A 23,563-nucleotide genomic window follows, 5' to 3' on the forward strand; every position below is an offset into this window, starting at 1 on the left:
AAATGGAGAAGAGAAAATGTTTTGAAGGAAAAAAACAAAACATAACAATAACAACAACAAAAACCAGTTTATCCCAAGTTCACGTCGCTTGAAGAACATGCAGATGACTGTCAAAATTATTTGAATGTCCATGTGAAGGTGAGACTTGAGGCTTGAGATGGAGATTTGGCAACTATTTGTATGGGAGAAAGTGTTAAAGCTATTTGAGTGAAATCCCTAAGGAAGAAAACATAGAAAGGGAAATTTGAAGATAGAACCTTTGGAAAGGCCTACATTTAGAGACTAGAGGGAGAAAAAGGAACTAGTAACAGAATCAGTAGTGGTCCAAAGAACAAATCTTTGGACTAGGTCAGTGATTTTCAACTTGTGTGCCACAGGGCTTTTTAAAACATGTAATACCTGACTGTTTAGTCAGGGACACTGACCTCTTTTCCCTTAGATTATCAAATAAAAAAACAACAACCAATGCAACAGTAGCTGTCTGGTGTGAATCAATAAAAATTATACATATCTTACTTGTCAAATTGGCAAATATTTTTTGGTGTGCTGCAGAAATTTAGTAATTAGTTTACATGTACCATGAGATGAAAAGGTTGACAATCACTAGACTAGGTGATTAAAAGTCCTTGGACTCCTTTTAAAGAGACGTTTGGTGAAAGCCAGATGGTCAAGCATTTAAGAGTGAATAGATGGCTAGGATTTCTGGCAACCAGATTATACTCTTTCTATTGTGTGACCCTAAACCTTTTCTTTAGAGGAATAGATAGTAATTGTTTTCTTAAAAAAAAAAAGAGTAATTGTTTTCTGCTTTCTTTTATATCTCTTACACTCTAACTATATACATTATTTTCTCTTCACTGTGTTTCTTTATGGAAATATTTTAAAGTTACTCCATTTTGTGAGGACTATATATAGTATAATCTATAAACATGTTTAACTAGTTAAATATATAACTCCAGTACATAAATGGATAATGGGTGACTGACGAGCTCCTCTGTGAAGCACTCTGAGTTGTGGTACCTCCACCTTTCCAGAGGAGGCTTCACATCCCATTTAGGACAAATGACCTGCTTATGTGTGGTCTGAGACTTCTAGTGTATCAATTTGATACTAAATATCCATAGGCCTATATTTCTTATATATTAAATAAAAATAAATATAAATAGAATATCCTTAAATGAACTTGTATTGAAAAATCTTATTGTTTCCAGAACTGTACCCCAACTTGTTACTCTCAGTTTAGTAGTCCACACAGACAGACTCCCAATACCTGCCTTACACTCAGAATTGTTTGCATCTCTCTTTATATTTGATTTTTAGGTCAATAGACCTTCTCAACAGCCAATGTCACGTCTTCCTCCTCCTACTTTGCAGCTCACCGTGGAGCCTTGTGGAGGATGAGTGATGGTGTGGTCCTGGAACATAACACCTAGAGGAGAGCCTTGACAAAAATAACACACACACACACACACACACACACACACACACACACACACACGTATATATATTTTATCCTCACCTGAGGACATTTTTCCACTTTTTGGTCAGATAGAGTGGGAGGGAGAGAGAGGAAGAGAGAGAAACATCGATGTAAAAGGGACACATCGAGTGGCTGCCACCCGCATGACCAACCAGGGCCGGGGACAAACTGCAACCGAGGCACACGCCCTCAGCAGGAACCGAACCTGGGTCTCTCTGTACCACAGGCTGACGCTCCAACTGCTGAGCCAAAGTAGCCAGGGCTATTTTTAATTTTTGATGACCATATTTATGCTTCAGTATTGCCAACACTGTTTAATATTTTTCTGGAGCCAATGTAAAAGTAAAATAATATGAAGGACATCAGTAAAATGGCAGAATAGGAGACTTTGGACTTTCCTTACTCCTACAAATGCACTGATTAAACAGCTACATGCAAATCAGTTCCTTTGGAGGGAAATACAGAAACCATTTGAGTGACTCCTACACATCTGGTAACTGAGAAAATGCCCACGTTGAAATGAGTAGGAAAAACTGAGACACACTCATGCCATGAATCCTCGTTGCAGCACCTTATAATCAGAAAGGAACCTTCAGCTGCCAGCTCCTCCCTGAGGAGCAGTGTTTAGACCACACATCTAGCTTCCCAAACTTTATGGCTGCTACTCAAAGGTCTGGTTCCCAAGTCACCTACCTCTAGCTGCTAGTGGGGACCTGTATTTGTGAGTTAGACAAAGAGCTGGAACCACATTAAACATAAGGTAGTTTTAAACAGAAATATGAGCACTTACTATGGCTGTAACCCTGGGATCAACATAGAGGGAGTAGGCGATAACAGAAAGATACCAGTTTTTCCCTGGAAGGTTTGACTGCATATGTCCTAGCTGATGCCCCAGGGTTGGACTTCTAATCAGCTTGCATTTAGAAGTTGACTGGGCTCCTTCAGAAGCCTTAAAAGGCTTATGGGTTCTTCCCTTACCTTCTCTTTCCTCACTCCAATGATAAAAGTAGGGTTCCAGCTTCTCCCTCAAAAAAGCTTGTCCACACATCTAACACCCAAAGTTTTAGAGAGACTGGCTTCTAAATCATCTGTCTCAGAGAGCAAAAAAAGTTCAGCATTCACAAGTGCCCCTTCACCATAGAAAACAAAGAGGTGTTTTTTTTTAACAGACATGTGAATACTCTGGCCCTATCCCTTCCTCCCCAGCTTCAGCACAGAGGGATCAGGGCTCAAATTAAGGCTACCAGTTTCTCCTTGGAAGGGATTTGACATACTTTCCAGTTGCTGCCCAAGGGTCAGGCTTCTAATTAGAAACTGGGATCCAATGGGTCACATAATTTTAGTCCTGAATGGACATGTGGACACTTCCCATGCTTTCTTTAGATAACCCTAGTGATAACACTAATGGAGATAGTGATATACCTGTCAGATAAGTCAAAGTAATGGTCATAAAGATGCTTACTAGGGTCAAGGTGGTAATGTATGAACATGCTGAGAATTTTAACAAAAAGAAAATATAAAGTATGAAATTATAGAGGTAAAAATATATAGTAAGTTAACTGAAAGTTTCAGTAGAGGGGTTCAACAAGAGACTAGATCAAACAGAAGAAAGGATCAGTGAACTTTAAAAGACATGTCAGTGGAAGTCAACCAATCAGAGGAACAAAAAGAAAAAAGAATGCAAAAAAGAAATCGCTTAAAGGACTAATGGGACACCATCTTCTAGATGAATAATCTCATGAGAGTCTCAGAGGGAGAAGAAATAAGGTATAAAGAAGTATTCAATGAAATAATGTCTAAAAACTTACAAACTCTGGGGAAAGAAATAGACATCCAGATCCAGAAAGCATAAAAAGCACCAAACAACATAATCTAGATAAACCCACATTGTGACGTAATCAAATTGTCAAAAGTTAAAGACAAAGAATTGAAAGCAGTAAGAGAAAAGCAAATATGTACAGGCGAACCCTTATAAGATTATAAGCAGTTTTTTCAGCAGAAATCTTATAGGTCAGAGGGAGTAGGAAGTATTCACAGTTCTGAAAGAAAAAAACTACCATTCAAGAAGACTTTGCCTGAAAGTTGTTCTTTAGAATGGGTGAGGTAAAGATATTCCAATATAAACAAAAGCTGAAGTAATTCATCCCCACTGTATCTGCTTTACCAGAAATGCTATAAAAAAAAATTCTTCAAGCTAAAATGATGCTAATTAGTAACATGAAAGTATAAAACTCACTGGTTAATATAAAGTCAAATTCAGAATACTCTAATATGTAATGGTGATGTGTAAATTACATATTACTCTCATAAATCTTAAAAGACAAATGTATTAAAAATGACTATCATAGCAGCACTATTTACAATAGCTAAGATCTGGAAATGACCCAAGTGTCCACCAGTAGATGAGTGAATTAAAAGGCTGTGGTATGTACACAATGGAATACTATGCAGCTATAAGAAAGAAAGATCTCTTATCTTTTGAGATGGCATGAATGGACCTGGAGAGTATTATGCTGAGTGAAACAAGCCAAGCAGAGAAAGATAAATATCACATGATCTCACTTATTTGTGGAATATAATGAACTAAACAAACTGCTGAACAAAATTAACCCAGAGACATGGAGATGGGGTACAGGCTGACATGCCTTGGGGTGGGGATGGGGGTTGTGAGAGAAGAGATAAACCACAGAACTTACATGCATGTATGCATGACCAGTGAACATGAACAACAAAGCTGGAAATGGGGGGGGGGGGAAGGAGAGTGTCAATGGGGGGAAAATGAGAAACATCTGTAACAACAAATTAATAAAAAATTTTAAAAAATGACTAGTTGCAAAAATATTAATGGATACACAACATAAGAATATGTGCATTCTGATATCAAAAACAAAATGTAGGGGAGAGTAAATGTGTAGCGTTATTGTATGCTATTGAAGTTAACAGCTTAAAATGGACTATTATATAACTATAGATGTTTTGTGTAAGCCTTATGGTAACTACAAACCAAAAGAGAGCAGAGGTTACTATACTATCGGGCAAAGTAGAATTTTGAAACAAAAAAGTCAAAGATGTCAGTTTATCAATAATATTGGAAATGTTTATGCATCCAATATTGGAGCATCAAAATATATAAAACAAATATTAATGGACCTGGTGGGAGAAATAGACAACTATATAATAATAATAGGGGATTTTAGTATCCCACTCTAAAATTTAGATCACCCAGATAAAATCAATACAGAACCATTGGACTTAAACTACACTTTAAATGAAAAGAATCTAACAAACAGAGAATGTTTCATTCAACAGCAGACGCATATATATTCTCAAGTGTACATGCAACATTCTCCAGGATAGATTGTTAGGCCACAAAACCAGTCTTAATAAATATAAGAAGACTGAAATGATATCAAGCATCTTTTCTGACCACAATGGTATGAAACTAGAAATCAATAACAGGAGAGAAACTGGACATTTTTCTTTGGATGCATTCACATGAGTGGAATTAGGTAAAAAGTTGTGGATTATGGTTATTGTAATTATGGCATTTTTTTCCTAAAGCAATTTGTAGTTATCCTGGAAAGATATATGACAAGTAAATGAGTTTCTAAATATATAATTAACTAATGAGTTAAGAGCTTCTTTAAATGGTGTGTATCCTTGGCTAGTAGTATTCTAATGCACTAGTATAGCATATCTCAGTAGTTTTTATTAAAAAAAAAAAAAGTTTTGTATTGTAAAAAAAGCTAATAGTTTTACTTGATTTTAGTTCAATTATATCTTATAGTGTGCACATAACAATTATTGTTGAAGTTAGAAATTGAGGGCTTAATGTACAATGCTAACTCTTTATATGTTTAAAATTTTTATGATAAAGCTCTGAGGAGTGTTTTTTTAATCACTTAAATAATAGATAAGATAAAATTATATATGCAAAAATGTATTTAATTTTTTTTAAAACATTTCAAATTTTAATATGGTGAAATATTTTGCTACATTTGATTTTTCTTAGAAAAAGAATGGGATTATCAAGTTGTGCTATTATATATACCAGAGGCAGTACTGCTTAGTGGGTAATACCACCAAATTTGGAACCAACCCACTCTACCATATAAAGGCTCTGGGACCTTAAACAAATTATTCTTTGCTTCAGTTTTTTCTTTAAAAATGATTGTACTAAAGTTGTTGGGAAGACTATATAAGTTGTGTGCATAAGGCACTTAGAATAGTACCTGGAACATAACATTCAATAAGGCTTAGCTATTATTATGGCAAAAGTATTGGATATCTACCAGATGTGTGTGATACAGTAGATTGATAGCTATTGTAGTTAACCTCTACTCTTCTGCTCTCTCATACTGTTCTTACTTTTAATTTTGGAGCACTTTGTACCCAAAGCAATTGATGCATCTATTTTGTTATTTTGTTTGTGGGTAGGTAGAAACATAATATGTTCAACATGTATAATCTTTATAGGATAGAGAGTAGGTGGGCAAAGAGGTATTTCTCAGATTTTGGATTGTACTTGTACTCTTGAATGTTTATTCTTTTATTTTCCAGATTAAATGCATTTATGGAAAAGAAAATATTGATAGTAAAGTAACAGTTGACTATTGTAAGCAATGGATTTCTCCATGGAGAACAACATGTATGTAAACAAAGTGTGGGTTCAATGTGAGAATGACAGTTGTTTGAAATGGAGATTGTTGTCAAGTGAGGATGCAGCCAAAGTTGATCACAATGAACCCTGGTATTGCTACATGAACACCGATTCAAGACATAATGAGTGCTCTATTTCTGAAGAAGACTTTCCTGAGGAGTCTCAGTTCCATCAAAGTGGATTTAAGATTGTCTACTCACAGCTACCTCTTGGTAGCCTGGTTTTGGTAAAATTACAGAATTGGCCAAGGCAAGATTTTTGTTATTGTTTTATAATAAACTGTTGAGATATAGTCTTGCTAAGTTTATGAATTTTTAAAACTGTTTAAAGAATCAAATTTATGGTTTGTCTAATTTCTTATTTATTGTTTCTTCATTTCATCATCATTTTCCCCCAGACTTCTTTAGGTTTAATTCTCCTTTTTCATTCTTAAATTGGAAACTTAGATAACTGATTCGATCTTTTTTCTTCTCCTGATATAGGCAATTAAAGCTCTACATTTCTCTTTAAGCACCACTTTAGCCACATCTCACAAATTTTATGGTGTTTGAAAGATGTACTAATTTTGCCCTGGCTGGTTTGCCTCAGTGGTTAGAGCGTTGGCCTGCGGTCCAGAGAGACCCGGGTTTGGTTCCCGCTAAGGGCATGTACCTTGGTTGCAGTTTGTTCCCGGCCCTGGTTGGGTTGTGTGGATGGCAGCCACTCGATGTGTCCCTTTCATGTCGATGTTTTTCTCTCTCTCCCTCCCACTCTATCTGAACAAAAAATGGAAAAATGTCCTTGGGTGAGGATAAAAAAAAAGAAAAGAAAGATGTACTAATTTTCTTGTGATTTCTTCTTTGAAATGAGTTGTTGAAAATATATGTTTAAATTATAAAATATTGGGAAATTTTATTTTATTTATGTATTTTTTATGGTACGTGCCCCTAGTGGGAACCAAACCCAGGACTCTCTGGTCCACAAGTCGACATTCAACTGCTGAGCCAAACTGGCCAGGGCACAAAATATTGGGGAATTTTAAAATATCTATTGTTACTGAGTCCTAAATTAAATCTGTGGTAGTCAGTTTCATTAAATTTTATTTGAAGGTCCAGCATGACCTTTCTTGAAAAGAAAATGTATTCTGTAATTGTTGCCTAGAAGCCTAAAATATATTTCTTCATCTTTTTTTTTTTGAATGTTTCCCATTCTGGGTTGACTTTTCCCATGTATATAATGTGCAATGTGCATATATCGTTTCAAGTCTTCTTTATTTCAATCAAGTTTTTTTGTTGTTTTTTTTATCCTCATTTGAGGACATTTTTCCACTTTTTGTACAGACAGAGTGGGAGGGAGAGAGAGGAAGAGAGAGAGAGAGAAACATCGACGTGAAAGGGACACATCGAGTGGCTGCCACCCGCACGACCAACCAGGGCCAGGGACAATCTGCAACCGAGGTACATGCCCTTAGCGGGAACCGAACCCGGGTCTCTCCGGACCGCAGGCGGACACTCCAACCGCTGAGCCAAACTGGCCAGGGCTCAATCAAGTTTTTTAAACTTATAAGCAATTATTCTGTTGCATTGTTTTGATTTTCTTATTTTAGGACTCCTATATTACTTATAGTGGATCTTCTTTGTTTATCTTTTTTATAACTTTTTCTTCAACTCTTTTCATCTTTAAAAATTTAGTTTTCCATCGTTTTTCTTTCTGCAGGTATTACCAATTGAGCTTAACGTCTTTTGTGTTTTTTTCCAGTTTAGTCTTTATTGAAAAATTTAAAAAAACTTTTATGAGTTTTGCCATCTCTCTTTTCAAATCTGTCTTTTCTCTTATCACCTATTTTAGTTTTTTCAATTTATATTTTTTTCGCAACCTACAGTATTTTCTTAATTTCTGTTAGCTTAAAACCTCAGGTACAATTTTGATCTCTTTAAGGGCATGTCTTCCTTTTTTATAGGGACGTTAGTCAAGTTTACCATAACTTTATATTAGATTCTACTATGATCTTTTCTTGTTGTACACTTTTATATGAAATGAATTTCTGTCCTTTGAGGAAAGAAAAGGAAGTCAGAATAGAATTTTTTAAGTCTGTTTTTTCTCTGTGGTTCAGATTTGATAAGTTCTGTTATTCTATCTTTAAGTTCACTGACTTTTTTCCTTGTCATATTTATTCTGCTGTTGAGACTATCCACAGAACTTTTTTTCTTTTTTGGTTATTATAGTTCTAAAATTTCCATTTGTTTTTCTTTATATCTTCTGTTTATTTGTTACACTATTTTTTTCACCTTGGATCTTATTTAAATCTGACTTCTAGCCTCCAGAACTGTGAGAAAATTAATTTCTGTTGTTTCAGCCACTCAGGCTGTGGTATTTTTCTATGGTAGCCCTAACAAACTAATACATTTAATATCTTTGCAGATGTGGAAAATCTCTGAGATTTGTACATTTTGTTACTGAGGGCTTTTTCTAGGGATCAAATGTGAAATGGTGTGTGTGTGTATATATTTACACACTTCTGTATAATAATCACAATAGGTATGAAGAGGAACTAAATAGGTAACAACAAATATATTAAAGGCATGACTATGAGCACTCATTTTATGAGGTTATGTATGAAGGTATTTGTAGTCCTATGTCATTTTTCATAACTAAACTTAACATTTTGAAAGCAGAGTTTTTATTTTCTAATGGAAATTCTGAAGGTTCAGTAACCTAATTCATGAACCCGATTTGTTTCCTGTCACTATATCTGATGTATTACATTAGAAATTTGTGAATTTCTTTTGCCGTTTTGTTCTGGTAACTCAATATTAGGACTTGAAATACAAATGAAACATATTTGACTCCAGTCCCTCAGTTATCTCTAATCTTTAATTGGGATCATCAAATTGCCTGCAAAATATAGCTGTTAACTACCTTCTTGCTTATTGAAAAGATAATAGCAGTATACATTGCAATAGAAGACTATAAAGCTAGAATTAACCTACTAAAAACAGTCAAACACCATTTCTTAATTAAGCACTGTCGAAGTTTTGAGTGGAAAGACCAACCAGCTGGCTGCAGAGACACTTAGCAGTGTAGCACTATCTGGGTCAGTTCTCCTTAGCCTGTGGCCTTACACCCAGCTTTGAAGCCTCAGAAACTCAATCTTAATATCTTAGAGTTAGTCCTTCTTAGAAGAGTTGACCTTCTCTAATAAAGCTAAAAATAGACTGATGCAGAATGTAGATGGACCTGTTTAATCTTTATATAACTAAAACAAATAATTGTGAATAGAGTAGTACTTTCTTTTTCCATGACAAACTATGGAAAATCAAATTATAATAGTTATATTTACCTCCACATTGTGAGATAGCACACACTTATATACTAATAAAAATACATTTGCCATTGGATTATGTCTCTCTGTGCTTGAGGGTAGGGATAGTTGCAAGTACTAGGAAGAGAAAAACTATCTTCATAATGTTTAAGCAGCCTTGATTTTTAAAAATTGCAGATAGCGTTGTATTGAGCTAAAAAGAGCACAGAAGTTAAAAGTAAAAAATAACGGTATATATCTTATTTAGTATAGCAGGACACATTGTCAAACAGAAGCTAAACTCTGTTTAGGATAACTACCTTGGGCATATTTACCCAGACATACAAGCTTTCTCATGAATATGAAAATTAATTTATAGAAAATATATTTGCATTCTAATATAATGTAGTAAAACAGTTTATTAATAAAACATGCATTTAAGTTAAACCAATCCAGTGATACTTTCTAGATGTAGTATGTAAATTTATAAATTGAGATTTCTACTGGATCCTTTCAGTATTTTAAAATATTTGATTACTTTATATTTGTATTTTTGCCTATGGATTAATATAATGTGTGTGTGAGTGAGTATATGAAATTTCTTCTCACCAACGGACCTTACAGTTAGGCACAACTCAGAGATTTCTTGGCAAATATAACATTAAGTTAGTGATTATTCTAGGTCAACCATTTTGTTTCTCACTGATTAGAAGTGAGGCCCAAGTAAAAGTTGCTCTCTTAAACATCCAAACCACAGTTGAAAATAATAGTCATGTACTTCTTCTCATTGGATATAAATAAATATAGGCTTAAGCTTCAATTTCTATTGAGAGCAATAACTGACATATTAAAGATCATTTTCCCTGGATAAGAAATGTATAGGGCATCAGTTTCTTCATGATATATTTACACTTCCCTTGAAGTTACTACATGTTCTGCTAAAATGTCCTCTTTCCCCCAAGGGGATTCTAACACCTGCTATCTTTTTGACCTTGTTGTATTTGTCCATTTACCCCTCTCCCCACCAACCACAGATTCTAAAATTGATCATACATTTCCCTTATAATTCTGATGCACTTCCTTTGGGTTGCCTACTCTTACTCTCTCTGTCTACATTTAAGCCCCCAGACAACACTTCAGAATTTCTCATCAATATGAAAAAATTGGGAAGTAGACGTGCACAATACGCAATCACCATTGACAAGTTTGGAACTGAAATTGAAGTCAGAGTGAGGGCAAAAATGGACATCAGCTTTTTTCAATCACAGCAAGTCAGAGAAGATGATAGATGTAGCAGCTAGAGAGAAGTAATCATGTTTTCTACATCTATTGCCTCTGCTCAGCTTTTCCTATAGTTAGGAACATTCCGTTTTAGCCGAGATACACAGACTTGGAGTCTGACAATTCCTTTGCACTGCCTGAAGAAATACAAAAGTGCCAGAGTCATTTAGACATTTGACAGTACTTTGCATAATTCATCAAGACAACATGCAATATTTTCTATAACATTTTAAATAATAAACAGAAGCTTTTTTTCTTTCATTGGCATGTATTTTTAGGAGTCATCTCTCTTTATTTATATTTTAGAGCGTAATACTTTAAATCGAATACTCTTGGGCCCAGTGGGTTTGATGTTATATCAGAATTTGTGTCAGAAAAGTAGCAGCTTATCTTACACATCATTGCAAAATATTTCTTTTTTGTCTTAGTGTTAGAAATCTGGAGACTGACACATTCTAAATGGAGTAGTTTTTGCATATAATTTGATAATGCTTGGCAATAATCTTTTTAAAAATTGCTGTGAGGTGTAATTCAATAATATTAAACATGAGCCCCTTATATTGTACAAAAATTTAAACTATAATGTAACAATCAGTTTGGTTCTTTTAAAATAGCTGTTAGTTAGGTTGAAGGACCCACTTGTTCCTTGGTGTTTAGTAAGATGGGGGTCTCCATTGCAGCTGCAACTTATTCTTTGTCGTTTATATGCCGGATTGGAGGCCTTCTTTTGAGTGGGTTCCTTTAGAAATGTAGATTTCCAACTTAGGTTTAAAAGAGAAACTCTACTTGCACAGCCCAATAAGAGCTTCCACACAACAATAAGATGTTATGTGAACCTGGTAATAGCTAGACAGTCTTCTTCATTTAGGTACTGAACCTCCATTTGACTTTCCATGATTATTTTCTGTCCTCCCAAAGAATTAGGTTTGTTTGAGCTTCAGATAGTCTGACTCAATCTGTAATCCTCTACACCCTCTTCTTCCATGATGGAAGGTTGCCAGGCAGCTTCTACTTCCCTTTCCCTTTACTCAGGCCCAAGAACCACAGGACTCTACTTAGCATCTCTGGTGACTGGTGCACCTAAGTCACCACCTCCTTACAGCTCTACTCTTTATCAACTTCCTGGGATAAAATTTTTTTTGATACTAAGCATGAATGCTTTTCATTAATTTATGATCCATAAAAACTTTTTTATAGTTGGTCATGGTAGATACACTTCAATATTTATGACTTTATAACTTTAATATCAATTGATAATTTAGTAGAATGTCAATAATCTATAGTCCTCAAATCTAAACAATATATGGATTTTGTATTTTTGTGATTTCAGATTCTTTACAGCATAATTTGTATGCTTCCTTTAGTTTTAAACTTACTTAGTTTTAAAATTATTAGCTAAATGAGACAAAAAATATTTCGGTATCATTCTTTTTGCTTCTCAATTAAAGCAATTATCTTAACTATATATGGTTGTATTAGTTTGCTAGGGCTGCCATAACAAAATATCACAGACAGGGTGGCTTAAAAAGAATAGGAATTAATTTTCTCACAATTCTAGGGACCAAAAGTGTAAGATCAAGGTATCAGCAAGGTTCATTTCTTCTGAGGCGCTCTTCTTGGCATGTACATAGGTCTCTCTCCTGGCATGCCTGTGTCCTAATCTTCTCTTCATAAGGAGACGAGTCATACTAGAGCAGAACCCACCTTTTAACTTAGTTACTTCCTTAAAGACGGTATCTCCAAATACAGTCACATTCTGAGGTGTTGGGGGTTAGGACTTCAACATATAATTGGACGGTTGGGGTTACACAATTCCGTATATAATAATGACACTGCACCATATTGTAATTTGCTAGAACACTAAAATGTGTAAAGCACAACATGCTCATTCAACTTTGTAACAGCACAGTGAGGAACCAGAGGTACAGTGAGTCCTAGCTACCTACTCAAGGCCTCTTGTCTGGGAGAAGGCACAACTAGAGCCTGAGTCTCCCGGTTTGAACCTTGCTATCTTTTTACTCTGTAGTACTGCAAACTGAAATAGAACTTAACATTGTACAGATTTTGAATCTTTGGGTATATTCAATCTGCATATTTTGGGTCATGATCTATAAAATTCAGTCATATTTCTACTGTACATAATTTAGTCATAGTTTCCTAACCTTATTTACTACTTTTATTTTCTGAAGAGTAAGTCAGAATCTAGAAAGATTGGTAAACCAGTTAAAACTTAACTGCCAAGTGAAAAAATAAAACATATCAAGGAATTTCTAGAGGTTTATGTCATGAAAAAGTACACTCCTTAAAATTTATTTTTGGTAATGGATAACTTTTATTTATAGCATTGAGGATTTTTAGCAATTTGGTCACCTGCCAGGGAGCAGATGGGGGGAAAGGGAAATACTGAACTACTGAGCTCTACTTTTGCTTTTCCCATAGTAGTTACACTTTCTAGTGTCATCATAGCCTGAGCTACCAGTACTCATTCCTTTGACAGCCCTGGCGCAGGAAATCCCAGCTCTCTCCTACCCTGTCAGAAGCCCTGTCAATGGGTTAGCATTTTAGTAATTAATCATTCTGATTGGTTAGAGTTGATTCAACTATGCCATGAATCTGAGGAATCTTCTTTCTCTTACTGTTCCTATTATCAGAACCTAAGTGTCTCTTACAGACTCTGGAGATCACTCTTTTGTCTTATGATTCTTTCTCCACCTGAAGTATATCTTAAATATGTGACTATTTCAAAGCATTCTATATCTACAAAGACACAACTGATTATTAGTATCAAATGAATATCCTGATTTAAAAATATATAGGTGTAAATATGTTTTAAGTTTATTTAATGTTATTAAAATTCAAAGAAGAGTTTGATAAATGATTGTGACAGATGTGTTGATGACTACCTTTTTTAAAGCATCAAAATAATTAACAATAATTTTCTTTGAAAGTTGGCCAGGGATACTTTGTCCTGATCCTTTTAAAGGGAAATATGTGACCTATGACCTGGATGGAAATGTTGAACAGTATCACATAGAATTCCTGGGTGATCCCCATTCAAGATCATGGATAAATGCAACATTTGTTGAACATTATAGTATCACATTAAAGGTAGGTAGCATCAAAATGTTATTCTTCTTGTACTTGTTTTTATTGTGGACATTTTTGTCTCAGATCCTAAAAAGTATATACTCACTTACTTTTATAGTTTTATAAACAAATAGTATATAGTCTTTATTTAAACTCAAATATTTTTATTTTTAAAGCAGTTTTTCAAAGGAAGTGTGGATATAAAAATAGTTATGGTATACTTTTAAATTTTACTTTTTTAATAGCAATATAGTATAAGTCAACTGAGTACTTCACATAATTGCCTTTTGAAATAATTTTAAGATTATCATTTGGTAATTTTTCACTCCTTTTGAGAAGACTCAATTGTAGCCATAGCTCACAGGGAAAATTAATTATGGAAAGCAACCAGATATTCACATTTCAAATGGAATATTTCATTATACTAGCTTCTTTAGTATCTTTCTTATTCTTTTTAAACTTTAAATTACATGCTACCATTAATGAGTAGACTGGACTTTCTGGTTGAGAAGAATAGGTAAACTGGATCCATTTCCATGGGTTAAGTTAACTCAGGTACCTGTGTCTATTTCTAATATTAAAACTTTTCATCTACAAATCATGCTTTCATTAGAAATCAGATTGAAAAGTAGATGTTAGAAATGTGGATTTCTTTTACTCAATTTGGATGTTTTCTATTTTATAGTGAGGAGTTTATATATTCAGATACACATATGAGCGTATGTACATTTAAAAAGTGCTATTTAATTCACAGTATAAGTAAATCTGTGGAAATTTGAAGTACTTTAAAATGGGCTTTTGCTCTATTTCTGGCATAAATGGTATCTTTGTTCCTTTCAGCTTGAAAGCAGCTGGAAGGGAAGGCTGTTTTATTTAAGTGGAATAACATCGCTTATATTCATGTCATGGTAGTTGTGAGCCAGTCATTGTAACGTGAGCACCTTCTCTGCTCTGATGTCTTGGCTGTGTGCCTGGACACTCTGCTGACAGCCGTGGAAGACAGGGAAGAGTGTTCTCCCTCTGTGCCCCTCCCCTTTTCTAAAGGATGGGCAAACCTCCTAGCTTCTCAGGGAGCAGACCTCAGAACCTTAGATATTTGACAATGTGGTAAAGAGTGGGGCATTCTTAAGAAATTATATTGAAATATAAGTAAAGCATATTTTAAAATTGTCAGAGCTAGTAGTACTCAGGATTTGAGTTTGTCATGATTAATTCCAGTAGTCTGGTATCAGTGAGCATACCATTCATCCCTGGGACAAGAAAAAAATCTGATGCAAAACAAAGCCTAACACAAGAATCAGTAGCCATAAATTTATGACCTTATGAAAGTATTAAAGCAAACTTAGAGAAATTCTTGCAAAGACTAGGAATTCAGGACTGTTTAAATTAATGAAAGGGTGAGCACAGAAGAAAATAAAGTGTTTGTTTTTGCTGTCCCACTACTTTTCCTAACTAGCTGGGTGCTCTGGGTGGATAACTTACCGGGTGCACACAGGCTCTGGGGCAGGCCCTCTCCTCTACTCTTACTCAGGGTACCTTCCTACAGACTCTGTTCTTGGCCTACGCTCTTTATTTCTTGTCTGTATCTTTTTCTTTATTTGTTCCCTTAGAGCTAGTATGATAAGGGCACCTTCTTCTGTGGGTCTCTTCATTCAAGTCTGAAATTTTAGATCCTTTTTACGTCAGTTCAGCTGGCACATGCCAGACTGTCCTGCTGTGCTCCGATCCCCACTCCTGGCTACCTAAGATCTCCACGTGTCAGGGAGGGGAGACACACATGACTGAAGCCTCCTTGCCCCAATCTATTCAAGAAACAGAAGGCAAGATGGTGGTTGATTCAGGAAGTACAGGCAAGCAAGGTAGAAAAATGGTAAAACATGATATAAAAATTATCCAGTTCCAAACTATGTATTGATCTGGGGATAGGTGGGATTTATGTCCCTCTCCCTTGGAGATGGAGATGGTCTTGATTTCAACCTTTAGTTTTATTTACTAGACTTCCACGGTTTTCATCTTTTTGTGGTCCTCTGCACTGGAGCTCTTGCATCCTCAGATGCTATCTCTGTACTGTACCACAGTGATCCAGATATTAAATCCACACACCCTTACCCCATAAGAAAGTTCACTTGAATAAAAAATAATGTATAGTAGACAATATAGGCTTTCTTAAAGATTTTTCTAGAAGAGGGAAGAAGGATACACATTGCACTAGTTGTCTGATCTTTTCCTACAACTAGACAAAAAATGGGCACATATAATTCTTACTGGCTTAAGCTGTCTAAATCTTACTTTATGCATTATTTCAACATCAGTTTCTCCTAATTTGTATAAGCTTAGTTTAATAAGTGATCAAATAATATTTCAGAGTTTTCACTGAATATAGGCTATATATATATTTTATAGTGTATGTTAAGTTGGGTGAAAAATAGGCTCCTCTAGAAAGATATTAAATGTATTTATAAGAAAATGAAATATTTTTTGGTTTTAGATTATAAAAGGATTTAATTCTTCTCTTTTATTTCATATTTGTCTAGTTTTTTTGTTTTGAATAGACAATTCCCCCTGGTTGATATGTTTATGGGACCACTGAATTAGTAATTTTATTGTTGAAAGTGCAGAACTCTTGTTATTATCTCTTCATACAGATGATAAGATTTTCTCCAATAAATAAAAGTACTCATAGATACACTGTAATATACTTTAGAAAAGAGTTGAAGGTAATATTTAGATTGCATATTTATAATTTATATAGGTTTATTCATACATTATTTTTCATTTACCATAAAATCAGTAGCTGTAAAGAAAACTGAAGTTCCCCCTCCCTTTTAAAGAGACCTTGATTCTTTTAAAAGTATGCATTTTAAAAATATATATCATTATGATAATTACTCAGATAAAATGGGCATGAACATGTACTAGATGCATATTTTTTTTTAAAGTCAATGCATGGAGTAAAATTCTTTCCCCATTGGCACAAATAACTTCTTTTGTGTTTAGTAGGTACACGTCTGCAGAACTCATTATTTACAAGTTTATTTTTTAGCTTGATAGACTACTATATAACTTAGCATTTTTAGTATTTTTTTAAGGCTGGATGTGTATCAGAGAGCTTTACAAAACAGTAACAACAACAGCACAAGAAAAACACAGCAATGCCTGGTCTCCACTCTACTGGATCAATTGAATCAGAATCTCTTGGTTAGGGCCAGGCCTCAGCATTTTTAAGTTCCTCAGATGCATCTAATGTGCAGCCCAGAGAGAGAAAGAGAGAGAAATGCTGACTAAGTTTTCTCAGCTTGAAGCATCAGAGTTTAATTGGTTTTATTGCTATGTAACTGGTTACAGGTTACTGTTTTCTGCTACTTCTGCTTCTTTTGTTAATCTTACACTTTAAATTTGCCTGAAAATTTTATAGCTTACTGCTATAGATTCACATGTCTAACCCAACAGTAATTGGTTTCATTGAACACAAGTTTAAGGTCATTCTTGTCTTTCACCATTATACATAATTCATAGATATTGCTGATAAAACTGATGTATAATTTGAACTTAAATATTTATACTTTGTTTAAGTTGACCATCTGTCTGATAGGTTATATAGAGTCATTATCATTTTTCTTGGACATAAATAATGTACTCCAGTCAATAATTGCTTGGCCTATACTTTTCTAGTTCTTTATATTGCCAAGAAAAAGGAGGTAGTTTACCCCTAATACTATGATGTTCCTATGGTGAAGTTTAGATTTGTTGGTCCATGTGTGAATGGATTATTTTTTAGCTATGTATTTTAGTAGTCTGCTTAGTACTGTATGTAGGATAAACCTGTAGATATGTGACAATTGCTTTGGCTACCAGGTTTCAGTTGGGTATTTATCCATTGTGTTATGGAGTTGCCTATATTTTTCAGGGAGATGAAAAGGGAACAATGCCATATTGCTAGACTTGAGCCCTGTGACTCCTAGAATGCTACTTCCTAATTGGAGTAATTATTAATACTGCTCACCAAAATTATCTAGGTCTTAGTTTTTCTGTTACAAAGTAGAATTGCACATTTGATACTCTTGTGGTGGGTTAGGGCCAGTGCATTGTGAGATGAATGTCACCTCTTTGAACACATAGTGGCTGACATCCAGTGCAACATCCTTGAGAATTCTATCTTTCCCTGTGGCACCGTGATTGATAATGTTTAAAAATTGGTTTGCCTGGATCCCTGAGTGACTACTCTTAGCAAAAAAATTCCCTCTACTAACAGATAGCCGATATGCATTGTGAGAAAGCTATAGGCTTGTGTTAAGCCCCTGGGATTATTCTCACAGGTGCACTATTGATATCCCAGGAATGTCACAATTATTCAGTAATCTGTACTCTTCAGAAGATAGTCAAATGACTGAAATCACATTCTTCTGATTTCTCCAGTCTGTAAATAGAAATAACACAACTAGTTATCTTACAGTAATTTATCAAATAAATTTATTTATTTTCTGTATGATGATAAACATGTGAGTAGAAATTGCCAGCTGATTCATATACTGACTATAACTTTAGACTAGTAAATATCATCCAGCAAAGGGCTCTGATGTCAACATGCACTATTATGATTCCAATAATTAGCCCACAAATAGCAATTATTTATTGAGTCCCTTCCAAAGATTAAGGATTGAGTAGATGTTTTCATGTAACACTTAAAATTTTACAGCAACCCCATGAAGAAAGGCATCATCACTATTAGATGTGTGGAAGAAATTGAAATTCAGGCTACATGTCTAACCAAAACTCATTTAGCTACCAAGTGATGGGATGATTAGAATCAAACTAAATTCCTTTCTCTTTCTATACAATGCCAATTTCCTTATGCTTAAGCAGTGGTCTAATTCATTGTTGAATGTTTCCCACATTTGCACCTATGAAGTTAGGACATTTTTCACCTTTTAGTTCTAATAGACATGTTTAATTGATGACAGTCTCAGGTAGACTTGCTCAAGGAGAACTCTTGACTCTTTCAAATTACATATGCAGTAATTTGACAAGTACATCTGGAGTAACATCTATTTGAGCAAGTGTTTTCTCTAATATTCATTAGGATCCAAACTCTAAGACTATAGTATGTAATAAGGATTAGCACATTAGTTTGTATACTAGATCATCAGGAAATGTTTTGCTCTTAGAGTAATGGAGTGAAACTGGATACAAAACTATTGAGCCAATACAGTGGAAAACCACATTTGCACATCTATATATTCTTGCACCATATTCCTGATACCAAATAAATCTGTAGAGTTACCAAACTCTCAAAAAATTTTTATCATATGAATTCCATATTTGCTATAAAATTTGCTATAATTTTGCTATTATTAGATTAAAACTTTATTTGCTTGTTTTCTAAGCAACCTTTAGTTTTTGGACCTGGAGAAAGGTTAAGGGAATTAGAACATGTTTCTATGACTGTGACCTGTTTGTGAATAACCAGCTAAGGAAACTTTTGTGGTAATGTATATTAGGAAAAGAATGAAGTTGTTAAAGTAGTTAAAAAGGCTGTCTCTAGAGCCAGGTTCTTTGGGTTTGAAGGTTGGCAGTGCTATATACTAGATGTTTTACCTCAGCAAATCACTTACCCTTTGCAAATCCCACACTCTTCATATTAAAGTGGAGGTAAAAATAGCATCTGCTTCATAAAGTTGTAGGGGTTAACGGAGATAATACATGTAAAGCATTTAGCACAGTGCTTGTCATATACTAGGCTCTTGATTTTTCTGATCCATAGTCAGATGCGTTATCCATTGCACCACTGGCCCACCCAATATAGTAGACTTAATAAACATTAGCTGATATTCATTGGAAATACAGGTAAAATATACAGTTACATAATTTATTTATTTATTTTCTAGAAACCCATATCTGTAGGATATACCAAGAACAATAAGATGGAAAATACTATTTTTTCTTTTGATTAAGATATGTGTGAATGACATGATTTTGGTGTTGGTTTAATAAATCAACCAACATGATGCTCCTAGAAATTAAGTAAAACACACCTAATTGATCATCTATCTTATTCTTTGATTCTTCAGTACATGGCTGAAAGAGTCTATTGTTGTAACACTTTTCTAGTTTAAGGTGAACAGAAGTGCTAAGAACCTCTGAAAGCAGGAGATAATTTAGAGCCTTCTTAATCTGACTTCTTGGTGAATGAATAGTCCTCAGTATCAGCAATGCCTCAAGAATGCTTTGGATTTGTTTGATGGAATTTGGAAGGGGAATAGGAGATACTATCTTTCATGTTCTTTGCAACCTAATGAAACCATTTTTTTTTTCCTATCTCAGTTCTGCTTTTTGACTCACTCACATTTATATATGCTGACTTTGCTGTTCCAAATAAATTCTTGAATTCACCCCTGTCATCTCCCACCTTCATCTCTTATGAATTTAGATAGCTGTGAACTTGTACTGAAGTTAAAACTCCAAATCCAAATAATATGACCAACTTTATTCTGTTTATAAAGGATGGGACAGGTGGCTACCCTTTACATCATCAAATGCATGAAAAATGCATTATCAACTAGGTTTCTCATATTGACTATTCAGTGGGAAAGTGGTAATCTTTTCTAAGAAATTCCAGTACATAGCCTTGTCAATTTTCTGGAAGTGCTTATTTTCTTTTAAAGACACCAGAGTCAGATCCTGCTTTTAAACCAAAATACAAGGCTCATCAAATTGTCTTCGGGGTCATACCTTTTATGAGTAGGGCTGCCTTATAATGAGTCTCTTATATTGGGGTCCATTTTTTTTACACCTTCAGTTTCTGGAGGAAAAAGGGGAAAGAGAGAAGTTATGTATGAAGGGAGAGGTAGAAAGAGGAAGAGGAGGGATGCTGGGAGAAAGGAAGGGGACAAGAAGGGTTGGGAGGAGAGAGGTGGAGGGAGAGGCAGTGAGGAAGAGGAAGAAGAGGAAGAGGAGGGGGCAGAGGTGTGGAAGAGGAGGAGAGAGGGGAAAGGAGAGAGGAGGGGAAAGAGAAACTCTGGGGTTCTTAAGTAAGTAAATAGTTGTAGTGTAAATTTTTGGTGCATTCTTTCATTAGGGAATGGTGGAGTCCAAAACTCGTAATCATATGAGCCTATAATTGATATATAAACTTTTCTCTTTTCTTTTCTTTAATTCCCCCACCATTTTTGCTTTGCTTTATTTTGTATTTAAATATCTTCTAGCCAAGGACCAACACCAGTCCATGACTCAGGCAAAACCCATTATCCCTAAACCCTAAACAATTTTTATTAAAATAACTTTGAAAATAAATTTTGGAGTTACCACTCCCTTACCATTTTGTCTGTCTCACAGAATATGTACTGATTCTATGTCACATATTTAACCATCCTTTTTCCCTAGATTTTCCACCTGCTCTTATGATTCTGTCATTAAACAGAATCTGAGCATCTGTCTATAATAAATACAACCATTGTTTTCTCATGAACACATATTCCATGAAAAATGAGCAAATGTAGAGTAGAAAATAGCAGCCAAATACGTTAACTTTCTTTTAGGTTCAGGTCTTGATATCCTTATTTATTGTTGCTTAGAATTCCGTTAGGTCAATTCTGACTTTTTTAAGGCTCAGGACAAATGAGCACATGCTTATTTTCATGGCTGATAGTAACCTTTTCTCCCAATTCTATTGACCATCCCCCTGTGGCAGGCAGCCTGGCTAGGGCAATGGAGATAGCAGCACTTTAGATAAGTATAGGCCTTAAAAATTATCTACTGAGCCCTTGCTGGTTTGGCTCAGCAGTTAGAGCGTTGGCCTGCAAACCAGAGAGTCCCAGGTTCGGTTCCCGATGGGGGCAGGTACCTCGGTTGCAGTTTGTTCCCGGCCCTGGTTGGGGTCATGTGGGTGGCAGCCACTTGACGTGTCTCCCTCGCGTCAATGTTTCTCTTTCTCTCTTTCTCCTGCTCTATCTGAAGATAAATACAAAAATGTCCTCAGGCGAGGCTAATAAAATAAAATAATCTATTGACTCAGTGCTCGTTTGTTTCCCGTGCTTTATGTTATCAATATAATACTAATATTTTACTATCATTGTACACAGCAAGGTGTACAGTGCTATAGACTTAATGAAATCTAGCTATAGATTTAATGATATATTTAGTTTTGCAAAATAATTCTAAACTTGAAATCAGCATATGTAGAATACACAATAAATATGATTTTAGTTTTTTATATATATATATATATTTTTTTTTTAATCCTTACCCGAGGACATTTCTCCATTTTTTTGTACAGATAGAGTGGGAGGGGGAGAGAGGAAGAGAGAGAGAGAGAGAAACATCGACGTGAAGGGACACATCGAGTGGCCGCCACCCGCACGACCAACCAGGGCCGGGGACAAACTGCAACCGAAGTACGTGCCCCTAGCGGGAACCGAACCCGGGTCTCTCCGGACCGCAGGCCGACACTCTAACCGCTGAGCCAAACCAGCCAGGGCTATTTTTTTTTTTTTTTTTTTTTTTTTTTAGTTTTTTATATTTTTTAAAGATTGTGATATAATATATACAACCTGAAATTTACATTTGAACCATATATTCAATGGTGATTTAAGTTTTTAACTACTGATTAATAATCCTAGAAAAAATTTTCCTAAGCAATATAAGTATTAACCTGATACTGAAAATTCCAGATGGCAGTTTCCTATTATTTTCAACACAATTTATTTCTTAGGATATGGGTTATGAGCTCTTCCTAGCACCATATATGATATTTGTGCAACAGAATTGCCTTTTAGTGAAGTAACAATTTATATGCATACCTTGTTTTATTGAGCTTTGCTTTATTACACTTTGCAGATACTGTGTTTTTTACAAATTGAAATCTGTCTATGCCATTTTTCCAGTAGCATTTGTTTGCCTTGTGTCCCTGTTTCCCATTTTAGTAATTATTGAAACATATCAAGCTTTATTATTATTATTACATTTGTTATGGTCATCTATGATCAGTGACCTTTGATGTTACTATTTTAATTGTTTTGGAGTGCCATGAACTACATCCATATAAGACCATGAAATTAATTGATAAGTGTGTGTGTTCTGACTTCTATACCGATTGGCCATTCCCCTATCTCTCTCCCTCTTGTGGGCCTCCCAATTCCCTAAGAAACACTATTATTGAAATTAGGCCAATTAATAACCCTACAGTAGCCTCCAGGTGTTCAAATGAAAGGAAGAGTCACATACTTTTCACTTTAAATCAAAATCTGGAAATGATAAAGCTTAGTGAGCAAGTCATGTCAAATGCCAAGATAGGCCAAAAACTAGGTCTCTAGCACCAAACAGTTAGCCATGTTGTGAATTCAAAGGAAAAATTATTGAAGGAGATTAAAAGTGCTACTCCAGCCCTGGCCGGTTTGGCTCACCGGTTGGAGTGTCGGCCTGTGGTACAGAGAGACCTGGGTTCGGTTCCCGCTAAGGGCACGTACCTCGGATGCAGTTTGTCCCCGGCCCTGGTTGGTCGTGCGGGTGGCAGCCACTCGATGTGTCCCTTCACATCGATGTTTCTCTCTCTCTCTCTACCTCTCTCTCCCTCCTGCTCTATCTGAACAAAAAATGGAAAAATGCCCTCGGGTGAGGATTAAAAAAAGTGCTACTCCAGTGAATACATAAATGATAAAGAGCGACAGCCTTATTGCTAATATGGAGAAAGTTTTAGTGTGTCAGGAAAGATCAAACCAGCCATGGCATTTTCTTAAACCAAAGCCTAAACCAGAACAAAACTAACTCTTCAGTTCTATCA

The 23,563-nt window shown here is 35.2% G+C and overlaps 1 protein-coding gene across 1 annotated transcript in view; it reads left to right on the plus strand.

Annotated features, from left to right (window-relative positions):
* Window positions 1-27: 27 nt before the first annotated feature.
* ZCWPW2 (zinc finger CW-type and PWWP domain containing 2) overlaps window positions 28-23,563 on the plus strand; it is an 80,304-nt gene continuing 56,768 nt past the window's right edge. Inside the window, exons 1-3 of the mRNA XM_036266096.1 lie at window positions 28-138; window positions 6,041-6,389; window positions 13,650-13,809. Of these exons, the coding sequence (XP_036121989.1) occupies window positions 6,103-6,389; window positions 13,650-13,809 (447 nt within the window). The 5' untranslated portion in view covers window positions 28-138; window positions 6,041-6,102. The remainder of the gene's footprint in view (window positions 139-6,040; window positions 6,390-13,649; window positions 13,810-23,563) is intronic.

This window comes from Molossus molossus, unplaced genomic scaffold (assembly GCF_014108415.1).
Source record: "Molossus molossus isolate mMolMol1 unplaced genomic scaffold, mMolMol1.p scaffold_m16_p_18, whole genome shotgun sequence".
NCBI classification, from domain to species: domain Eukaryota; kingdom Metazoa; phylum Chordata; class Mammalia; order Chiroptera; family Molossidae; genus Molossus; species Molossus molossus.